Source organism: Mustela nivalis (assembly GCF_964662115.1).
Source record: "Mustela nivalis genome assembly, chromosome: X".
Taxonomy (NCBI): domain Eukaryota; kingdom Metazoa; phylum Chordata; class Mammalia; order Carnivora; family Mustelidae; genus Mustela; species Mustela nivalis.
This window is the reverse complement of record NC_139040.1, coordinates 70,582,483-70,603,406: the sequence shown is the minus strand read 5'-3', so window position 1 is coordinate 70,603,406 and position 20,924 is coordinate 70,582,483. Positions and strand designations below refer to the sequence as shown.

Sequence of the window (20,924 nt, the reverse complement as noted above, 5' to 3'; positions counted from 1 at the left end):
CCACTAGCATTTTTCATGTAACCAGAACAAATAATCCTAAAATTTGTATAGAACCACAAAGACCCGAAATAGTCAAAGTAATTTTCAAAAAGAAAAGCCCAGTTGGAGGCATCAAAAGTCCAGACTTCAAGTTATATTATAAAGCTGCAGTAACCAAAACATTATGATACAGTCACAAAAATAGACACATAAATCAATAGAACAAAATAGAAAACCCAGAAATAAACCCACCACTATATGATCAATTAATCTTTGACAAAACAGTAAAGACTATCCAATGGGAAAAAGTCTCTTCAACAAATGGTTTTGGGAGAACAGCATACCAACATGCAAAAGAATGAAACTGGACTACATTCTTACACCATATACAAAAATAAATTCAGAATGGGTTAAGACCTAAATGTGAGACCTGAAACTGTCAAAATCCTAGAAGAGAGCACAGGAAGTAGCCTCTTTGACACTGGCCATAGGAACTTTGTAGATGTCTCCTGAGGCAAGAGAAACAAAAGCAAAAATAAACTACTGGGACTTCATCAAGACAAAAGATTTCTGCACAGCAAAGGAAACAATGAACAAAAATTAAAAGACAGGGGCACCTGGGTGGCTCAGTGGGTTAAAGCCTCTGCCTTCGGCTCAGGTCATGATCCCAGGATCCTGCGATGGAGCCCTGCACCGGGCTTTCTGCTTAGTGGTGAGCCTTCTCCCCCAACCCCCCACTCCCTGCCTCTGTCTGTCAAATAAATAAATAAAATCTTAAAAAAAAAACTAAAAGGCAACCTACAGAATGGGAGAAGATATTTGCAAATGATGTATCTGATAAAGGGTTAGTATCCAAAAAAAATATAAAGAACTTATGAAACTCAACAACCAAAAAACATATAACCTAATTAAAATATGGGCAGAAGCATTGAACAGCCATTTATCCAAAGAAGACATACAGACAGCCAACAGACACATGAAAAGATGTTCATCATTATTTATCATCAGGGAAATGCTAATCAAAACTACACTGAGATATCACCTCGCACCTGACAGAATGGCTCAAATGAACAACAAAAGAAACCACTGGTGTTGGCGAGGATGTGGAGAAAAAAGAAACTTCACACACTGTTGGTGGGAATGTAAACTGGTGCAGCCACTCTGGAAAACAGTAAGGAGGTTTCTCTAAAAGTAAAAACAGAACTGCCCTATGATCTAGCAATTACACTGCTCAGTATTTACCCAAAGAATACAAAAACACTAATTCAAAGGGATACATGCACCACTACGTTTATAGCAATATTATTAACAGTAGCCAAATTATGGAAGCAGACCAAGTATCCATTGACTTATGAATGGATAAAGAAGATATGGTGTGTGTGTGTGTGTATATACATGGTGTGTGTGTGTACACACACACACACACACACACGAATATTACTCAGCCATAAATAAGAATGAAATTTTGCCATTTGCAATGACACAGATGAAGCCAGAGAGTATTATGCTAAATGAAATAAGTCAGTTAGAGAAGGACAAATAATGTGATTTTACTCATATGTAGAATTTAAGAAACAAAACAATAAGCGAAGGGGGAAAAAAGAGAGACAAAGAGACTCTTTATAATGATAGAGAACACCCTGATGCTTACCAGAGGGGAGGCAGATAGGGGTGATGATGGGAATGAAAGAGGGCACTTGTGGAGATGAGCAAAGGTGATATATGGCATTGGTGAATCACTATATTGTACACATAAAACTAATATGTTAACTAACTGGGATGAAACTAAAAACAAACAAAAAAATTCAGCTCTTCCGACACACCCTCTCTGTCCACCTTTTCTAAAGCAATTATGCCTATTACCCCCCCCCCTTTTTTTTACCCTATCACTTCCTACCTCATCCTGTTTTTTTAGTTTCACCTTCTTGGTTCTAAGTGATGTCTGAAAATTCCTTATTTGTTTTTTTGTTTGCCTATTCATTGTTTGTCCCTGCTCTATGAGAACAGGGACCTTATCTGTCTAGATGATTGCTACAGCTTTAGCATAGTGGGTAGTGCTCTACAGGGTACTGGTGCTCTATAAATATTTATTGAATGAATGACTTTAAAGTGTGTTTTATTTTATAAAGTGCTTTCATGTAAACTGATTTCTCACAAAGCTTATGAGGTTGGGATTATTACCATTGTAGTCTTAGGGATGCAGAAACAGAGATTCAAGAAGGCATGTCTAATATTACATAATAAGGTAGTCCTGAACTTGAGCTTTCCAATTCTAAATACTGCTCTTCCCACCAACATACCATGTTTCTAACCAAGGATGGTATGTGCAAAGCAACTGTTAACTGATTCTTTGATAATCCTTACTGTTGGTTCTTGGAACAGCCTTGTGAGCTGTGCAGACTGTCTCCACTCTCCTGACTTAGGGAAACTCCTCAATCCATGAGAGTGAAGCGAACCAGGGGAGTCAATGGAGTGAGACAAAATATTATGGATCAGGCAGTCAAAAGTCTGGGCTTTTAGGCTCTACTTGGCTTCCCATTGTACTTCATTCTCCTTTTCTGTAAGACTCAGTGTATCTTTCTGTAAAATGAGTAGATTGAACTTGCTGATTTCAAAGATTCCTTCCAGTTCTGACACTGAGTAGGTCTCTGCAATGTATTGACTTCTCTGTTTCCTTTGCAGTGCTTCCCATTGCTGCAGAGGAGGAAGAATACTGGTAAGTGTGTGAGGTGGGGGTCACAAGTGTCATGTGATGGGGCAGAGCTTCTCAGTGGTACTCAAGGCCTGGCTGATCTTGTTCCTGAACAATGGACTAGATGCAAAAATCTGGATACATCCTCTGTCTCCCTCCAGTGGGCATTTTCTGACCTCTTTCAGTTTTTCCTTTTGGAAGGGAGTGAGCTTGCAGAACTTCTTTATTTCTCAGACGGAGGGTTTTCTCTAGTCAGGGAGCCAGGGAGGATTTTCCTAAAGATATATCACCAAGTGTACCCATCCATATGCTTCCTTGTTCCCAGGTGCTTACTTCCGACCAGGATGTATATTAGGGGTGGGAGGTATGTTGGGAAAAGGAATAAGTAAGTGGAAGATAAAGGAAAGAAACACGACATTTAGAATTCAATGTCTGTGATATTCCCAACACTTGCTTTATCTTAAAGGCTTCTAGGAGGTTTAGTTAGGATGGAGGGAATATACATAGCCTTTTTCTAACAAGTTTCTTTGAGCCCGACTACATATTTGCCTTTTGTCGCTGGTGTCCTACTCGGGTGTGGGCAAGTTAGTGGCGTTCTGGGAACAACTCCCATTCATTGAGGAGGACACAGTTGTCTGGAAGGGATACCTGGTTTGGGGAGGAAGAGAAAGAAGGATCCTGGCCAGGAATGAATTTGCTGCCAGAGTCTGAACTCTGGGTATTGGCTGAGCTTTGCTGAGGTCATTTAGGCCATCCTCGGAGCTCTAGCCCAACCTCAGCCATTCCCACTGCGTACAGTTTTTCAGGATGAGCTCAGGACTTGACTGAGCATCGTTTCTAGGTGGAAGTTAGGGCTGAGGGTCACAGAAACAGAAGGCATCAATGAACAAGTGGCATGCTAAGGGCCTGTGTGAGGCGCCTTAGGGAGACTTTAGAAGCGACCTGATCTCTTGCTCCTGAAGACCTCCCCAAGCAGTTGGATCCAGTTTGGGCACAGTTTTACCTGAAAGCAGAAAGGGGATCTAGTGACCTTCCAAATATCTTCCCACCTTAAGATCTTGAGTTCTTGGGTAGTGGCTGCTAGAAAAAAAGAAGAGTTGTCAGGGCGAGGTGTTTGTTTGCATTGCCATGACAGCAGATGAGAGAGGACCTATTTTGAAGTAGGATCCCTGCAGTGATCAGCACAGAGCCTACATCTGCTCTTCCACTCCCCACCTCCTCACCCATCACCATTCCAGCATTTCTTGCAGAGCACAGTTCCTGCTTTGCAAAAGTAACTTCTGGGTACACAAGATCTGTGAGCTGTCCATCCTGGGAGAAGAATAAACTTCTCCATTGCAGATACACCAGCTGCAGAAGCTAAAAGGAAGACCCTAAGACCCTGAAATAATGACCCTTTCAGATGAATACACTTGCTGCTGCCAAGTTAGAATGTCTGTGCCAAGCTCAGTTAACCGGGCTGAATCCTGGAAGGGTGGGCACCAGGTGGCTGAGAGCCTGTGGCTTCCTGAGGAAAAAGAAGAGTGTCTTTTAGGGGGTGGGCCCAGGCAGAAGAACTTGACACCTGCAAAGCTTAGCTAGTACTAGTTTTGTCCTACTTCTTTAGGTTAAAGTTTGAAAATGACTATTGAAGGGCAAAGTCAATCCAAGGACCATCTGGCACAAATTATGACTTTATGTGGATGTGGCAACAGAAGCAACAAGGCACTGGGAATCAAAGGACCTAGATTTTAGTCCAAATTTCATTACCAGTTCACTGTGTGAGCCCAAATAAGGAACTCCCTATCTCTGGACCAGTGTCCATTTTATAGTTCATCTATACAATGGAACTTAGTGCATGAAACTCTTGTGTGCATCATACAAGATAGTGCATTAAGAGGTCAAAATGCTGAACAAATGTTATTATTTCTGAGATCTGGCTCAGGGAAGGAAGAGAACTCTTGGGATTTTTATTCATTTATTTTTGGAGTATGTAATACTCAAATATACCTCAAACTTCAAGAGATAGGAAAATAAAAATTCTTTCCACCCCTGTCCCCAACCATCCAGCAGTCCTCTTGGAGGTGGCAAATGTTACCAGCTTCTTGAACCCTTGAGGAGTTTAAAGGTCTCAAGTGAGTTTGCTAGACAGGACGTCAGCAGAGGTGGCTGCCTGATTTGGGGTCGGGTGGCGGGGCGGGGTTGGGGGGGTTCCTGATGAAGGGAATGTGTGGAAAAGGCAGTGGAGAAGGAACTGTGGAGGGGAAATGTGGGGCAGTAGTGGAAGAAGCACGAATATGGATGCCAGGAGGTCTAGGATCCAGTCTTGACTGTTCCAATCGTGGCTGAATTATCTTAAGAACCTTCCCCTCTCTGACCCTCAATGTTCCATCTGCACATGAAAACTATTGTGTTCTCGTATGCCATTCTGACAAGTTCCACAGGAGTTGAACAGATATGATTGAAGAGAGGACCAACTAGGGACACTGTAGAAAAGAAAAAGGCAACTCAAAGTTGACAATTGAATATGATTTACGTGTCATCTTCTTCATATTAAGATCAGCCAATTGAAGGTTTCTCTGACATGCTATTGCTTTTGTCCTGGTGTTCTTACTGACAGAGGAAACCTTTGGCACTGTCTTCACAGGAAACTATTAGGAATGTCCAACTGGCTTTAACATATGTAGTGCTGCCCAAGCCCAAGAGGATGAGCTGAAGGACCTTTGATAGCTGTCAAGGAATCCACCAGCACAATGTTTCCCAGATTTTACGTATTTGTGAATCAACTTCACAATTTTTGCCATCACTTCATCCTGTGCCAGTTCATACTTAATTTTTTCTTTATATCAATCAGATTTTAAACAATAACCTTACTCAAAGCCATAATATCTATGAAATTAGTGTTTGCAGTACTAGTTACATCTTTCTTAATACATGTTGAATTCAGTCTATATCTATCATGATTCAAAATGTATCACTCCAAATCATCCTGTGCATTGGAAAACACAGAGGTAGCCGTAACACAACCAGCAGGTCAGAAGGAGGTTCAGGCCTTCAGGGCCCACTCCAAGACTCACTAATGCTCTTGGGATTCCTAAAACACTTCATACTCCTTCCAAGTCCTTGTATCATGTTATGCAAGCATGAATTGCTCCTGAGATAGAAAAAGGTTCTGGAGGCCAAAAGGAGCTCCCTACCTCCAAACAAAATCTATAATTCTAAATGGCCTCACAGGTGCTGAAGTGAGGCCATTTGACTAGGGAACCAGGAGCTCTAGGTCCAGTTTTGGCTCTGCTGTTTGCTAGCTGTGTGACCTTGGGCCTGTCCCATTCCCTCTCTGGGCCTTAGTGTCCCCAACTATAAAATGAATAATTTGGTCTAATGATCTCAAAGGTATCTTGCTGCTCTGAAATTCAATGACTTTTTCACTGGTACCCCATACTTCTGCTTACCCATTGACTCCCAACAGCTTGCAGAGGTGAGAAGCTGCTGAGCTGAGCTTCTACTACCTCTGTGCCAAATCCTCCCTCAGGTCCCTTGCTCCCAGTGCGCAAAGTCCCTTTTGTTGCCTGAAGCCAATCAGGGCTCCTCTCCAGGCTCCTGCAGAAGTGACTGAGGTGACCTGGTGGGTAATAGTTGGCCTGTAACAAGAGTCTGCTTCCCCAACCCCGCTGGCTCTGGCCTGGCTGCAGGCTTGGCCTTAGCACTAGATTCTGTGTATCAGTTGCCCCAGACCCCTCCCTCGGGCTCTGAAGGAGCAGGGAAACCAGTTAAAAGGGGAAAAAATATAAACAGATACATTAATTTAAGTGCATTTATTTAAGCTGCTAGTTGGTATCACTTCCAAGTCTCAGGAGGGCAGGAGACTGAAATACTGAGCCAAAGAAAATCAATAATAATGTTTCAATTAACTTTCTTTCTTTTGAAAATGACCAAATCATTCTTGTAACAAACTCTTGACAGACTTGGCCATTTGACATTTGCTATTTCATGAAGAAAATTTGCAGGGTATAACTTATTTAGCATTTGACAAACAGCTTATCCAGCAACTTTGAATAGTATAAAGATCTACTTAGTTAGGGGATATCTGGAATTTATTATCATTTGAAACAGGAAACCTTACAACCATGACCTATAATGAATTCAGCCAATGCAAAAATACTGGACTGTGAGTTGAGAATTCCAAGATCTAGTCCCAGGTCTGACATTAGCTCTCTCTGTGACTTTGACTTAGTCGTTTCTTTTCTCTGGGCCGCAAATTTCTTGTCTGAAAAATAAAAAGGTTGAAATAGAAGGTCCCAAAGTCCTTTGTACTCTGTTTCTGTGTCATCCTTGACCACTGCCAGAGTCAGAGTGAAAGGAGGGAGAGGTTGAGATAGGGTCAGTAGAAAGGGCAATTTCAAGATGTTCTTTGGGATTGGGGGAAGGATTTACAGACCTGTGGAGGAGTGTAACAGCTTCCTTCTGGGTCAAAAGGGGCTGAGAAGCCCAGGTTCCCAACACTTGTTTTCAGAAGTGCAAAACAGAAAGTCAGGCCAAGGTTTACAGACATAGGTCAGGCAAATGTCCTGAAGCACAGCCTAGTGGAACATTTTTATAGCCTGGACCAATCCAGAATATAAGAGCAAGGGCTGGATGGCATGGGATAAATACCCAGGGGCTAGGAAGGGAATGAGAATTGCAGGAGGAGTGACAGGTCTGGAAAAGACCTGGGAAGTGTTATTGGGCACTTCTACCAGAACATCCCATTAATCCTTCAGACTCAACAATCAGCATCATTATTCATGATCATTCTCCTGGAAACCTTCTCCTTCTACAGGACTCCCTTTCTTGATTAATGCACCATCATCATCCACCCAGTCAAGCAAGAATCATGGGAATCATCTGGACTCCTCCATCTCTCTCATTTGTTGTCATCCACTTCTTTGTGATGTTTCTTACTTCTGCCTCTTTTTTTTCCACCCACACTAGGATAGCCCTCCATCTCAGGCCTTAGTAGCTCTGGCATGGAGGGTTGCTATGGCTTCTTAACTGGTCTCCCAGCCACCATGCTTTCCCTTCCAGTCCATTTCCCATACTGCTGCCAGAGTTCACCCTTTAAGAGAACAATTTGGTTACGCTCAAAAACTTTTCATTGTTCCTTACCTTTGGTCAAAGTCCAAATTCTGTGCAGTGGCATTCAAGAGCTTTCACAACTTAAACAACCTATCTTTCTTTCATCTCCTGCCACATCCTCACATTTCTGAGCTCCATGGGGCAACTCCTTATTTCCTATACATACAGTGAGTTCTCATATTGGACTCTTCACTGGAAGTGTCTTTGATAGCACCCCCACACACAAACACAGAAAAACACTTGGCCTGTTAAGCCATCCTCTAGACTCCCTTTCCGTCAGTTCTACATCTCTATTATAACACCTTATGTTGTTCCTCATTTGACTCCTTTCTTTCCTATACCTCCTACAGACCATGAGTGTATGAGAGGTATATCTGACTGACCCCTGTAGTCCCAGAACTGAGCATGGGGCTTAACACAAGCAATGAATCTGGCAAGGACTGTCTTTTATTTTTTTATGGCATAGCAAAAGAACTGCTGGTAATCAGGCTAATGACTTCTTCTCAGCAGACTTTCTTCTCTGTCATTTCAGCTCTGCATTAGATATTATAAATTGACACACAGACCCCGCTGTCTCCAGATGACAAATTGTCTGGAGATGAGGCCCTGAGGTTCCTGTAGTTCCAGCTAATGGTGCAGATTCATGTAAAACACATCTCTACCAAAACCTGGAAACTTTGAGGTTGCCTTACATATCAATGCAGGAAGGGCACTTAAGGACCTTATTAACCAGTTGTTTCAAACAAAATACTGAGGGACTCTAGAGTTCCCAGAGAGTCAATGGGGTATGTGAAAGGAGGAGAGAGTTGAGGGTACTTCATTTAACCAAATAGATTTTACCTTTTGGGGATTTCATTTGGATATTGGAGTTGACCACATAAAATTAGATGTTGGAGACCACTGCTCTAGCCCAGTTAACTGCTAATAGCCTCCCTTTTATACCATTCCTGCTATGCATCCACTTGGGCTTGGACCAAACTCTCCAGCTATGGTCAAGTATCCCTTTTTGTTCTGTCCTTAGTGGAAAGTTCTTATTTATGTAGAACCAGAATCTGCCTTACAACTTTCACCCAGCTGTCCCATTTTCACCCCTTGGAGTCTCACAGAAGTTGTTTCTTCTTCCCTATGACCAATCTACTGGCATAGAATTTCTCAAAGTCTTAGATGGAAGTGACTCTGTAGTTCATACAGTCCAGTGTCTTCACTGTGGTTGGGGAGCTTAAAGCCCAGAGAAGACGGGGATTTGCATGATAAAAGACAACTCATCAGTGGTAAAACTGAAACTAGAAGCCAAGTTCCCATTCCCATTCATCTATAACATCTTCCCCTGAATCTGTCTTTCCCCATAGTAAATAGCTCCAACTCCTAAAATGATTTCTCACAATCCTGATGACTATGCCCTAAACTTGTTTCTGATTGACAGTAACCAGTGCTTGAAGATCAGCAGCTCAGCTGGTGAAAACTCTATGGTTCCCAGGCTTTTGTTGGCCTGGGGTAAGGGCAAAGGCAAAGGAAAGCAAACTGCCATCAAAAAACGAGCTGTGCCCACTGGGCAGTCTGGATGCTATTCGCCTCCTCTTTCCATAGGACCAAATTCCATTCAAACAGTGCTCCTCCCATGTCAGGGCAGCTTAGGGACAATTTTCAGAGGCCCCTTCTGACCTGTTCGCTAGAGGGACCCTGCTGTGTGACCTTCCAACATCCCAAACCCAGAAACAGGAAGAGCTGGTTTGGTTTACAATTTGAGAAGAAAAATGAAAACATAGGAAGTGGGGCTCCTGAGAACAGGAGCTTCCAACTCTGTGTCCATGTGCCCCTGGAACAGGATATTTCAGAGAATACATTCCACAAGAGAAGGGAACGGCCTCCTTATTAAAAACAAAGCACAAAGCCCTTCAAGGTTTGGAAAGAGAAAAAGGCCAAAAGGAGACTCTTAAAGAGAGGAGGGGCAGCCAGTTCAGAATCTCCAACCCTTCTCCCCTATCCAGCACTTGGAACTGTTGTACTTTGATCTTACTGCTGTTATCACCACATCTGGTCCACAGAGATCCCCCTGCTCTAACCTATGGCCCAGAAGAAGGTCTAAGCCTCTTTTCTTGTTTATCTGAGTATCATCAAAGTAGGCTCTCACTCAGAACCTTCCTTTATAAACCAAGAAACAGAAGACATAAATTAATTACACAACCTACAAGCAGCAGAATAATATTCAGGCTTTACAAAGTAAGTGCCTCTTGTCTTAAAGCCAGCAAAAGGAGGGAAGCACTTTATCAGTCCCCATATATCTCCCAGGATCATTGCTTCATCGCTCCACATGAACCGCTGTTAAGTTTGCCTGGCTTTCTCCCCTCTCAGCTTTGTCTCTGGGAGGCGGGTTCTATCTTGTTTCCCAAGCGCAATTACCAAAAGAGCCAATGCAAAAAGTCTTTTAGAAAAAAACCTCCCACCCTTCCTCCATGCTCCTCTGTTTTGATTCTTAAATTCCACATATGAGTGAGATCATCTGAAAATTGTCTTTCTCAGACTGACTTATTTTGCTTAGCCTAATACCCACTAGTTCCATCCATGTTGTTGCAAATGGCAAGAGTTCATTTTTGACAGCTGAGTAATAGTCCATTGTATATATTAAAACAAGATGAAATCAGAAAGGGAGACAAACCAGAAGAGACTCTTAACCATAGGAAACAAACTGAAGGTTGCTGGAGTGGGGGGATGGGGTCATCGGGTGATGGACATTAAGGAGGGCATGTGATGTAATGAGCACTGGGTGTTATATGCAACTGATGAATCACTGACCTCTACCTCTTAAACTAATTATGCATTATATGTTAATTAATTGAATGTAAAAAAAAATTTAAAAAAAGAAAAAAGAAAAGGAAAATGCCTTCCAGAACCCCTTAGGTCCTTTCCAGTTCTGGTGTTTGCATCTAGGAACATGATTAGTTCACAGGTAGTCAGCAGGGTAAAAGTGTGGCATCTGGATGCCAAAGGAACACGGTCCTACAAAGAAACAGTGCTGGTCACTTCTGGAGCTTCCACAAGCACACACAACCACATGTTACACGCATCTATGTGCACACACACACAGCATCTTTACCAAAAATCTTAGTTTTGCAGAGTAACAGCTGCTTTAAAACACAAAACTTTACTCCTGTCTCTTGCTTCTCAAAGGGGACTATATGTCCCCTTGGGCCAGGGGTAAGCAGAGTCTCTTCATGGAAGATGAGTCTAAGACCATCTGCTTGGAATGGCTCATTCTTTTTAAAAGATCCAGGTTGGAGGGAGCATTATTTTTATATTAAAACAAGCATAGATATATGTTATGGAATAGCATGCAAAATTCACATGAATTTGTGAGCTAAAAGTGGAGCCTTCAAAGGAACTTTGCACCTGTGGATGACTACATGGGCTTCTCCATCTCCTTGGGGCCAGGTACAGAATGGGTCTTTTTCAGTTCAACCATTAGGTATTTGGGTGCAAAAGTTTGAGAAGCACTCACTGGAATGGTGGGCTTCCTGAAAGTGGAAACTTCATTTCGCCTCTCTCTGTATCTTCACGCCCAATACAAAGCAAGCCACAGACAGCGTGTGTTCAAGAACTGTTTGCTTCATCTTTCCATCTACCCATCGGCCCATTTGTCCTTGTCAAGGAACAAGCAAAAAAATATAGCCTTAAAGTGGTGGAAAGAACTCAGTTTCTGGAGAATCCAGACAGCTCTGGGTTGGATTCTGACTCTGTCACTTATTAGCTGTGTAGTGACTTCTCTGAGCCTTGGTTTTAAAATGAGGATCGAAATACCCATCTCCTGGGTTGTTATAGGAACTAAGTGTGGTAGTGGGTGTAATAGTGTTCTATGAGGCTCCCAGGCAATATGCAAATCATAGTTATTAGGATTATAAAATGACCACCATGCCTATCCCAGGCAGGAGGGTAAGGGAAGGGAGAGATGTTTTCTGCAGCCCAGAAGTCTGATTTGAGATTAAGAAGACAGGATTTGAAGCCTCAGGAATGAGCCCCTGGGCCTCTGGGATGGGGAGGGTGGATGTTGAAACATGGCTCTAGAGCCCCACCCCCCCACTTCAGGGAAGCAGTGTGCAGGCCAGAGGGCAACTTCTTCCATTGGAGTGACGGAAGGGTCAGATGTACCAGATAGACCTCAGCTCTTCAAAGGCTAGATGCGCTTGTTTCTCATGTCTTCCGAAGAGCTCCTAGGTGGCCCAGCTCACAGCAATGGTCATTTGTCAGTAGAGGCTAAAGTATAACCAGGCATGATGATTTGACTACTAACAAATTCTGTGACCTTGGGTAAGTCTTCTTCGACATTAAAATGAGGAGATTGGAGAGGGTGGGGTTCGAAGGCCCTCGATGGCCTACACACTGTGGTTATGTGACCTCTAACTGAAAAGGTGTTTGACTTTCATTCTCAAAAAAAAAAAAAAAAAGTTATCAATCTGATCACCTGATAGTTTGATACTGGACCCCAGTTTAAAAAAAAAAAAAGAAAGTTGGGCGCCTGGGTGGCTCAGTGGGTTAAGCCGCTGCCTTCAGCTCAGGTCATGATCTCAGGGTCCTGGGATCGAGTCCCGCATCGGGCTCTCTGCTCGGCAGGGAGCCTGCATCCTCCTCTCTCTCTCTCTGCCTGCCTCTCTGCCTACTTGTGATCTCTCTCTGTCAAATAAATAAATTAAAAAAAATAAAATAAAAAGAAAGTGAAAAGTGGTGTGGGGAGGCCTTGCTGGAACCCCCTTCTGTTTCTAAGGCTGCTGGTCCTTCTGCCTGTGTCAGGCTGAACTGGCACTGTAGGATAGCAGCCCAGGTGAGGGGTGAGTGGATAAAGCAGGTGTTTCCCAAGCCCTGGGCTCTGACCCAGGTACCCCACAATGTAAAATGAGGAAAGGGAAGAAAACAGGAAATCCTGTCCACTATACGCACCTAATTGTTCAGGAAGAATGCCTTCTAAGCCAGCATGTTGTCTCAGAAGTCAGCAACAGCTGCTGAGCTGTAAAGCTGACTGCTGTGGTCTCTGGGACTCTGGGACTCCCCACCCCCATCTTAGCCTGTTTAGAGCTTTGCCATTCTTCCAAGTTCATTTCCAATACTGTTCCCCGCCCCCCTTCAAATCCCTAGCATACTGTGTGTGTGTCTTCTAGCATGGATTGTGTTCTACCTCACATTGGAGCTATTTCCTTTCACATGTGGATAAGAAATAAAATACATTCCCCAAGGAAAGATTTCAACCTGTAATCTAGATACAAAATGGAGAACCCTAGTTCTATAAACCCTCACTCCCACTTGCCAGAACTAACCACTGTTTGGAGGTTTCCTCGCAGCTTCACAGAAAGCTCCTATTGTTGAAGCGACTGAAAAGGCCAGAGCCTGATGCTTTGGACAGAGTGCTGGCTCTGAAGACTAAACACTTGGGTTTGTGCCTCAGCTCTCCATTTGCTGATCAGATAAGCTTGGGTAAATTCGGTCTTCTCTTGAGTCTCAGTCTTCCACTCTGTGAAATGGGATAACAATTCCTCTCCTGCTATCTCCCAGGACTGTTGTAAAGACCAAATGAGACAAAAGAAATAAAAGCATTTTGGGAAACTATAAGGGGTGCTCTATTTCTCTCCATTCTTGTGTCTGCAGCTTGAATGTAAGCACCTTGAGCACAGAAGTCTTTGTCGCTCTGGGGCTGGCTTTCCATTGCCCTTAGTCCAGACGACTTGTCTATAACATGCAGGTAGTGAATAATAGGAGATAGGGAACTGAATTCTGGATGGTGTGCTATACCTAGATGGGTTGGTGCTTTGTTTCTATCCTGCTTCTGGGCTCATAGTTCTTGACCTTCCTTTAGAGATCAACCCAGCCGAGAGGACCATTATTTTGTAAAGTTTACTTGGCTTTACTTTGAAAATCCTGCAACTGTTATTTCCAGCCTCTACCTCCCTCAGCTCCCAGTTCCTCAGACTCTGGCCCAGCTAAAGCTTTTGGAGTTCTCTCTCTCTCTCTCTCTGTGTGTGTGTGTGTGTGTGTGTGTGTGTAGATATTGATACAAATATAGGTGAGCGATAGAGAGAGCTGACTAAGAAGATTCAATTTTTTATTTTTTATAACATTTAAATTTTTTAAAAAGATTTTATTTATTTATTTGACAGAGAGAGAGACAGTGAGAGAGAGAGAGTAAAAGCAGAGGGAGTGGGGGGAGGGAGAAGCAGGCTTCCTGCTGAGCAGAGGAGCCCAATGCAGGCTCCAACCCAGGACCCAGGGATCATGACCTGAGCTCAAAGGCAAAAGCTTAACAGACTGAGCCACCCAGGCTCCCCAAGAAGATTCCATTTTTTAAATGGACCGCCTGTAAATGGTTGGAAACGAGAGCTGGAAAGCTCCTCAGGTGTCATTTAGTCCAATCACTAACCTGTAACCTCTATGAAAACGGAGGCCCAGAAAAGGGAAGGGATTTTCCTAGGAGGCTAGTGGCTCTGACAGCCAAGTTACGGAGGAAAAAGGCAAGGCTCTGGGCTGAGGGCACTCAAGTTAAGGGAACTGGCCTGGAGAGAGTGTGTGGGGCCCCAAAAGAGATGAATGTGGGCAGGGGGCAGGGCATCAATCAGGGGAAGCAGATGGGACCATCTGCAAAATTCCCCTGGAAAGTGGAAATATAAGAAATACGAGGGGCGTGGTTTAGCAAGTTATTAGGAGTCTGGCTGAGCAAGGAGGAGAAGAAAGGGAGAGAAAAATAGAGTCAGAAGGGGGTGGAGAAGGAGAAGAAGGAAGCCTAAACCAGGCAGACGGAAAATATTTAGAGTAGTAGGCTCAGTAAGAGCTGAACATAGCACGTCAGTAGTGTTTTGTGGTGTGTGGAACATCTAGCTATCTTCTAAGTTCCCACCAGCTCAGCTGCCTGACTTCTTTTAGACTCCCATCATGCAAGCTAGTCCTTATTTTCTCAGTAGATGCAGGAGTTTTCCATGGCACTGTTTGCAGAAATGGTCCCACACTGTAGGTGTGGCCTCAGATGTGGCAGGTGAGGGCACTGTGTGTACAACCTGGACTAGTCGTCAGAGCGGGACTGCACCGGCTCTGGGGTTGCAATCCCATTTTAGGCACACAGTCACATTGTGAGGTAAACTCAGCCCATTTTTCCAGATGAGGGGTAACACCATTTGTCAGTGAAAATTATAACCAAAAAAACAATACAGATAGCTACGTATGTATTGAGAACCCATAGTTCATCATAGCTGATGAACAATGAGGGCCCCAGAAGCCCCACCACCTGTATTCTAATGCCCAATGAGCCTCTCATCCGTGGTGTGAGCTTGGAAAACTTGCTTAACCTCTCTGCCTCAGTGTCCTTATCTGTAAAGTGAGGATAATGATAATGCCTTCTTGAGAAGATTTGTAAGGATTAGGTGAGTTGACCCAGGTACAGCCTTGGCACAATTCCTGACACCTAGTTTTCTGCAAATGAGGGTTACAGTTGACATCCTCATTATGGCTGGGCATGGTGCTAAGTGTTTTACTTATATCATGGTGTATAATCGTCACTTGGGAGGTAGCTGAGGCCCAGGTGCAGGAGGAACATATCAAGTCACTGGCCTTTAAATTTTCCTTAGAGGCAGACTCTTTTCCCTGGCCCAGACTGAATTCTGTGTAGAACTCTGATATATAGAATAGATTTAAAAAGCAGCACGGCTCTGACTGATGCAGTCGGGTAGGGGTGGGAGTTAGAGCCTCCAGCCTCAACCTTCCCATGTTTTCCCCTCCCCCAACATCCCCAAGGCTGGCCTTGAGGGTCTTCTCTGGTCACTGTGAGGAAAAATCTGCAAGCCCACTGATGTAGTCCATCCCACCTTGTTATACTCAGATGAAGATATCATGAACCCTGAAAGGGTGGCACAGCTAGCCAAAGGCAGGGGCGGGCACAGGTGGCACCACTGGGCATGGAGGAAATAATTTAGTTGAGGAGAAAAGCCTCCTTGGTTAAGCTAGAACACAGAGACTGCTAGGCCTGGGCAGAGAACAGCTAGGAAAGGAAGGTGAGCAGGCGGGAATGGGAGGCTGAGCCAGAGGCCTTGCCCCTGAGTTCTAGATGTGAATAGACCCTGGGAACCCTCATATCCTATGGGAGCCACCCTAGATCTCAAGACAATAAGACAGCACCCTACCATCACAGGACCTCTCACAGGCTTTGGGGATCTGTTTGGCAAGGGACATAGTCCCTGAGGTCTCTAGTCTGTGGGATGCATCTGCCGTGGGGCTAACTTTTACCATTCCGGCTGGACTCTTGGCATTAGCAAGGCATTTTTATAAGGCTCCTTTGCCTCCAGGAGTCTGGGAAGGCAGCCTGGCTTCCAGTGCACTAGAATGGCCCAATGCTCTGCCCCTCTTACAGCTGTGCTTGCGGGTGCCCGTCTCTATTCAAGGTGTGATGCTCCTGAATCTAAGAACCTGTGTGTTGCCAACTTTTATTTCCAGATTTCAGCACGGGTTACCTGAGGACACCACATGGAGGAGAAATTACAGAAGTTCCTCCCAGAGAACCTTGGGACTTCTCTGGAAATCCCTTCTTCTGACCTAATCTCTTGAGCAACTCAGGCCCCATGAGAGCTCTGGAAGACTGAATCTTCCAGAGGCAAAAACTGGAGGGCAAAGCCTGAGGGAGGGGCCCTGAGTCGCTTGCCCTCCCTGGATAGGCCTCAAGATCTTCATCTGGACCACGAAGGAGTGGAGCAGATGTGCTCTGCGGGCCCACCAGCTCCAGGCTAGTCTTCTGTGGAAGTACCCCCCCGCCCCAGACTTGGCCGCTCCCTCATGTGCTGGTCTAGAATCTCCAGGGAACCCACCAGGCAGTAAATGCATAAATAAATCTTGCTCCCTGCCACGGTTTGCTGGCCCTTTGGACCAGTCATAAGAAGGCATGGATGCAGGAGGCAGATTAACGATCCCTGACTCGCAGACTACTCCTCTGACATAAACGCAAGGCCAGCTGCTAAATGGACAGAGCCCTCAACCCCCGAGCCATAGTGCAAGATAAGCATTACCATGGGGCTAGTGGTGCACCCTGCCAGAGGATGGGAAGAGGAGGAGAGGACTCTGTGAGTTTTGACCGGGATAAAGGTGTAGGTACTAAGGCTGGGGAGTGGGGGTGGGGGGATGGCCAGGGGTGGACCCAGATAAAGGCAGAAAGAATTGTTGAAGTTTCAAATCTGCAGCCTACATGATTCAAGGGCAGGAAGAAAGACACGAAGCAGGGTGAAGGGCTAAGGGGCAATCCTGTCATTCATAAAGGCATATCACTGACACTTGCACTTTTGATCCCCATAACATTTTAGGGAGGTAGGTGTTATTGTCTCCATATAACAAGTGAGGAAACTGAGGCCCAGAGAGGTGATATAACATGTCATCAAGTGTTCGGGCTGGCATTCAGGGGAGCCCAGGGGTCTCAGTTGGTTAAGCTTCTGCTGTTGGCTCAGGTCATGATCCCGGGGTCCTGGGCTTGAGCCCTGTGTGCATCAGCCTCTTTGCTCACCTAAGAGTCTGCTTCTTCCTCTCCTTCTGCCTCTCCCCCTGCTCATGCACTTTCTCTCTCTTTCTCTCCCTCCCTCCCCCTCTCTCATGCTCTCAAATGAATAAAATCTTAAAAAAAAAAAAAGCTGTTTTCAAACCCAAGGGTGCTTTGAGAGTTGCAAAGCAGAGTTGCTTCCCATCCAGCTACCTGCTAAGACTTGGCCTCAGGGGCCTGGGAATGATCTTTCCCATTTTACAAAGGCCTGGAAAAGGTTGATTGTCATACAGGAGTCATACTGAAGCAAGGTGAGAGAGGGGAGAGGCTGAGGCTCAGGTCCCTCACCTATCTGCCTTCAACTGGAAAACTGCTGAAAGCTGCTAAAAGCAGTCCTCCTACTGTCATTTTCTCCACATCTGGTCATGTTTCCCTTATAGAGGCCCTCAGATCCATTATCTCAAGTTTTGTTTGCGGGGCAGAAAAAATTATTTCCATTTTCTAAGTTCGGTAACTTGCCAAAGGTCACAGAGCTACTGAGTGGTGGAACCAGGACTTGAGACCAGAGCTGTGCCCAGACTCCCCTCTGCTTTCCCACAAAGCGCATTTGGCCAGCAAGAGACAGACAGAGATATGTTCACTAAAGCATAATGTCTGAGACCCAAAGCAGCAAACTGGGGTGACAATTCAGCCCTTTGCACTTTTCCATCTGAACCTCTGAAGTGCCAAGGCAGTCCTGGGGCCTCTGAGGGAGAAAAGCAGAATCCAGTGAGCTCAGCTTTCCAGAGCAGATCCCAGAGTGCCAGCTTCTGTGGTGTACTCAATGCCCCATCAGCCCCAAATCAGTCCAACCACACAAATGGCAGGCAGGATGGTGGACGGGCATGAGGGGGAGGGAGGCAGTTCTCGCTTCCCCTCTCCCTACCCGTGGTTGCATTTCATGCTCAGTCACCTTTACACTCCTCTATCCCGGTGACACTGGGGAAAGAAAACCCCAAATGTCTCAGCCAGCATTTGATTTGGTCAGTGCCACTTTGGGGCCAGTCACTCATTCGTCCTCTCAATTGTCATCAGTCCTTTAGCCAATATCCCCTAAGTGCCAACTCAATGCCAAACTCCTTCCTGAGCAGCGGATATGCCATAAGTAATAAAACACAGTCCTGGCCCTCAGAGAATTCACATTCTTATTGGAAAAGATAACTGAACTCAATATAGAATGACTGCTGAATAAACCCAGGTAAGGAAGGGCTGACGGTATTCACAGGAAGGGCTGCAGGAATATGTAGGACTTTGCCAGGTGCAGGAGATAGAGCAAATACCTTAGCCTCTTTTGTGCCTCAGTTATCTCATCTGTAGAATGGGAGAGTAACTACGTGCAGGGTTTCTGTAAGAGTCCATGAGTGAAAATATGCAAACAGCTGAGAGCAGGACCAGGCACACAAAAAGCACCAATATACGTGTTTGTTAAAAAATAAATAAATAAATAAATAAAAAGAGGGGGCGGCAAAAGAAAGAAGAATGAGCATTCTTGTGAGAGAGAAGATCCCATGTAACAAACACATCTGGAGGGGTAATGAAGTAGAGGATATTCTGGGAATGCTTGCTGATTTGGCTGGGTGAGCTTGGGTGGCAGTTTGAATGTCAATATCAGAGGCATGGACTTGTCCCCTGTAGCTGAGTGGCAGCCATTTCCAAAGCTGGATCTTTGCCGCGGAGAGTGGCAGAGGAGTCCTATGTGAATCGTTAGCACTCTGGCTATCAGCCCAGTAGGTGCGAGGTCCGAGAGACTGCCACAGGCCAGAGTGAAGTCAGTTGCCACACATGAGAGGACAGGCCCTGTGCTTGGCCCCAGACCCTGGTTCAGCATCATCCGGGACAGGGTGGCTTGGTAGGGGAGACGCTATGTATCTGCCCTCAAGGAGCTGCTCCTCTAATGGGAATGTGTCATGCCAAGAATCAACTCAATCATCCTGGTGGCAAGTGGTGGAGATGGGTGGGGAAGAGAGGCTCTGTTGTGGCCCAAGAGGCCATCCACAGAGCGGTGACAAGCCAAGGCTGTCAGTCTGTAGGGGTTTAAAGCCTAGGGGTCACTTACTTACAAGCTGTGTGACCTGGGGCTCATTGCTTAACCTCTCTGTGCTGTGGTTTTTCCACTAGAAAATAAGGGCAATAATAATCATCTTCCCTCCTCGTAGAATTGTCATGATGATTAAGTCATAAGTGGAAAGTGCTCAGAATGTTGGTTCATATAATAAGCTCTTCATTAATGTTAGCTCTTCTCAGTGACTAGGGGCCCACCATGTGCCAGGTGTGTGGTACCCATGAGGTAAAAGGCAGTTGCCTGGAGCACACAAATGCACAGGACCACTGAAGTGTCAACTTTCCTCAAAACAACATGGATGCGCACCAGAGTTAACCAGGAAATTCAAGTAGGTGTTTAAGATAAGACCAGGGACTTCAAAGACATCCTCTGCATGGAGCCAAAGCTTCCGGTTATGTCTTTGGCTCCCCCAGCGTTTCTAGGCATTCTTCCCCCTGAGCCATTAGGATTGTTGTGTATAAAAATTCTAGCCACACAGACACATGTGAGCTCACAGGACTTTAACGAGGGATCATTCTCCGGGATAATTCTGTCATGATACAGGTGAAAACTGAGGATCAGGGTTCAAATTCTGCCATCATCACTTATTAGCTGGGGGAACCTAGCAAGTCACGTTACCTTGGTCATCCCTCAGCTTCTCCATCTGTGCAAAGAGGGTGATGGTGATGATGATGACAATCGTAACAGTAACCTACTTTAGAGGGTTGTGGTAAAAATTAAATAGACGAATTCCCAAAGGACACCTGGAACCAGGCTGGGTATGTAGTTAGTGCTAAGTGCATGATAGCTTTTACTAAATCTGTTCTCACATTCCGTCCCACAACACTGGCAGGTAGATGTCTTCCCGTCCATTCCTTCAAGGAGGAAATTGAAGCCGGAAGTGGTTAGGTCACATGCCCCCCTCCTCTCTGCTCCAGAAGGCGCTCCTGCTGCGGGGAGAAGGTGGGAATAAATGAGCTCTGAGGTCTTTCCAGTTCCAAGTTTCTATGACTCAAGGAAAACTTTAGAGTCCCTTTCACACCACTGTTCTGGCTGGGGCTAAAGCAGCAGAACACAGGAAACGGGAGGGACTAGACAGGGAGGGAGATGCCTTAGCAGGGTAGGAAATGGCTGCTGCCGCCCTTCCTTCAAGGCCACTGCTCTGAGAGGCTGTGTCCTGCACTCCCACCCCACAAGAGAGCAAAAGGGAAACTCCTGTGCTTGGAGGAAACTGACTGGGACCTCCTTTTCCTCAGAGGGGAACTTGGCCCCTGGGGCAGAGGCAGTCCCAGGACTTTGAGAAACTCAGAAGTCAAAGGCTTGGAAGTACCAAGCTGGGCCCAGACCGGGGCCTCCCTGTGGTTGCTTCTCCTGGCTAAGCTCGACCAGAATGGGGATTGTCAATAGACCAGAGGGTTCTGGGGGAGAGGAATGAGTTCCCCACTGATTTAGGATCGAATGGGAGAAAAGAATTCCATCAAGGAACAGGGCCTAGTAGAAGGAGTAGATGTGAGATCTCTCTTGACTGTGAAACAGACTCACTGTGTGATTTTGGGCAAGTTTTCTTCCCCGGGGGGAAGAATACGTTCATT

At 45.2% G+C, this 20,924-nt stretch overlaps 1 protein-coding gene across 1 annotated transcript in view; it reads left to right on the top strand.

Annotated features, from left to right (window-relative positions):
- The window catches only part of STARD8 (StAR related lipid transfer domain containing 8), a 77,895-nt gene that overhangs the window by 14,640 nt on the left and 42,331 nt on the right, over nt 1-20,924 (top strand). Inside the window, exon 2 of the mRNA XM_082716583.1 lies at nt 2,662-2,695. Within this exon, the coding sequence (XP_082572709.1) occupies nt 2,662-2,695 (34 nt within the window). The remainder of the gene's footprint in view (nt 1-2,661; nt 2,696-20,924) is intronic.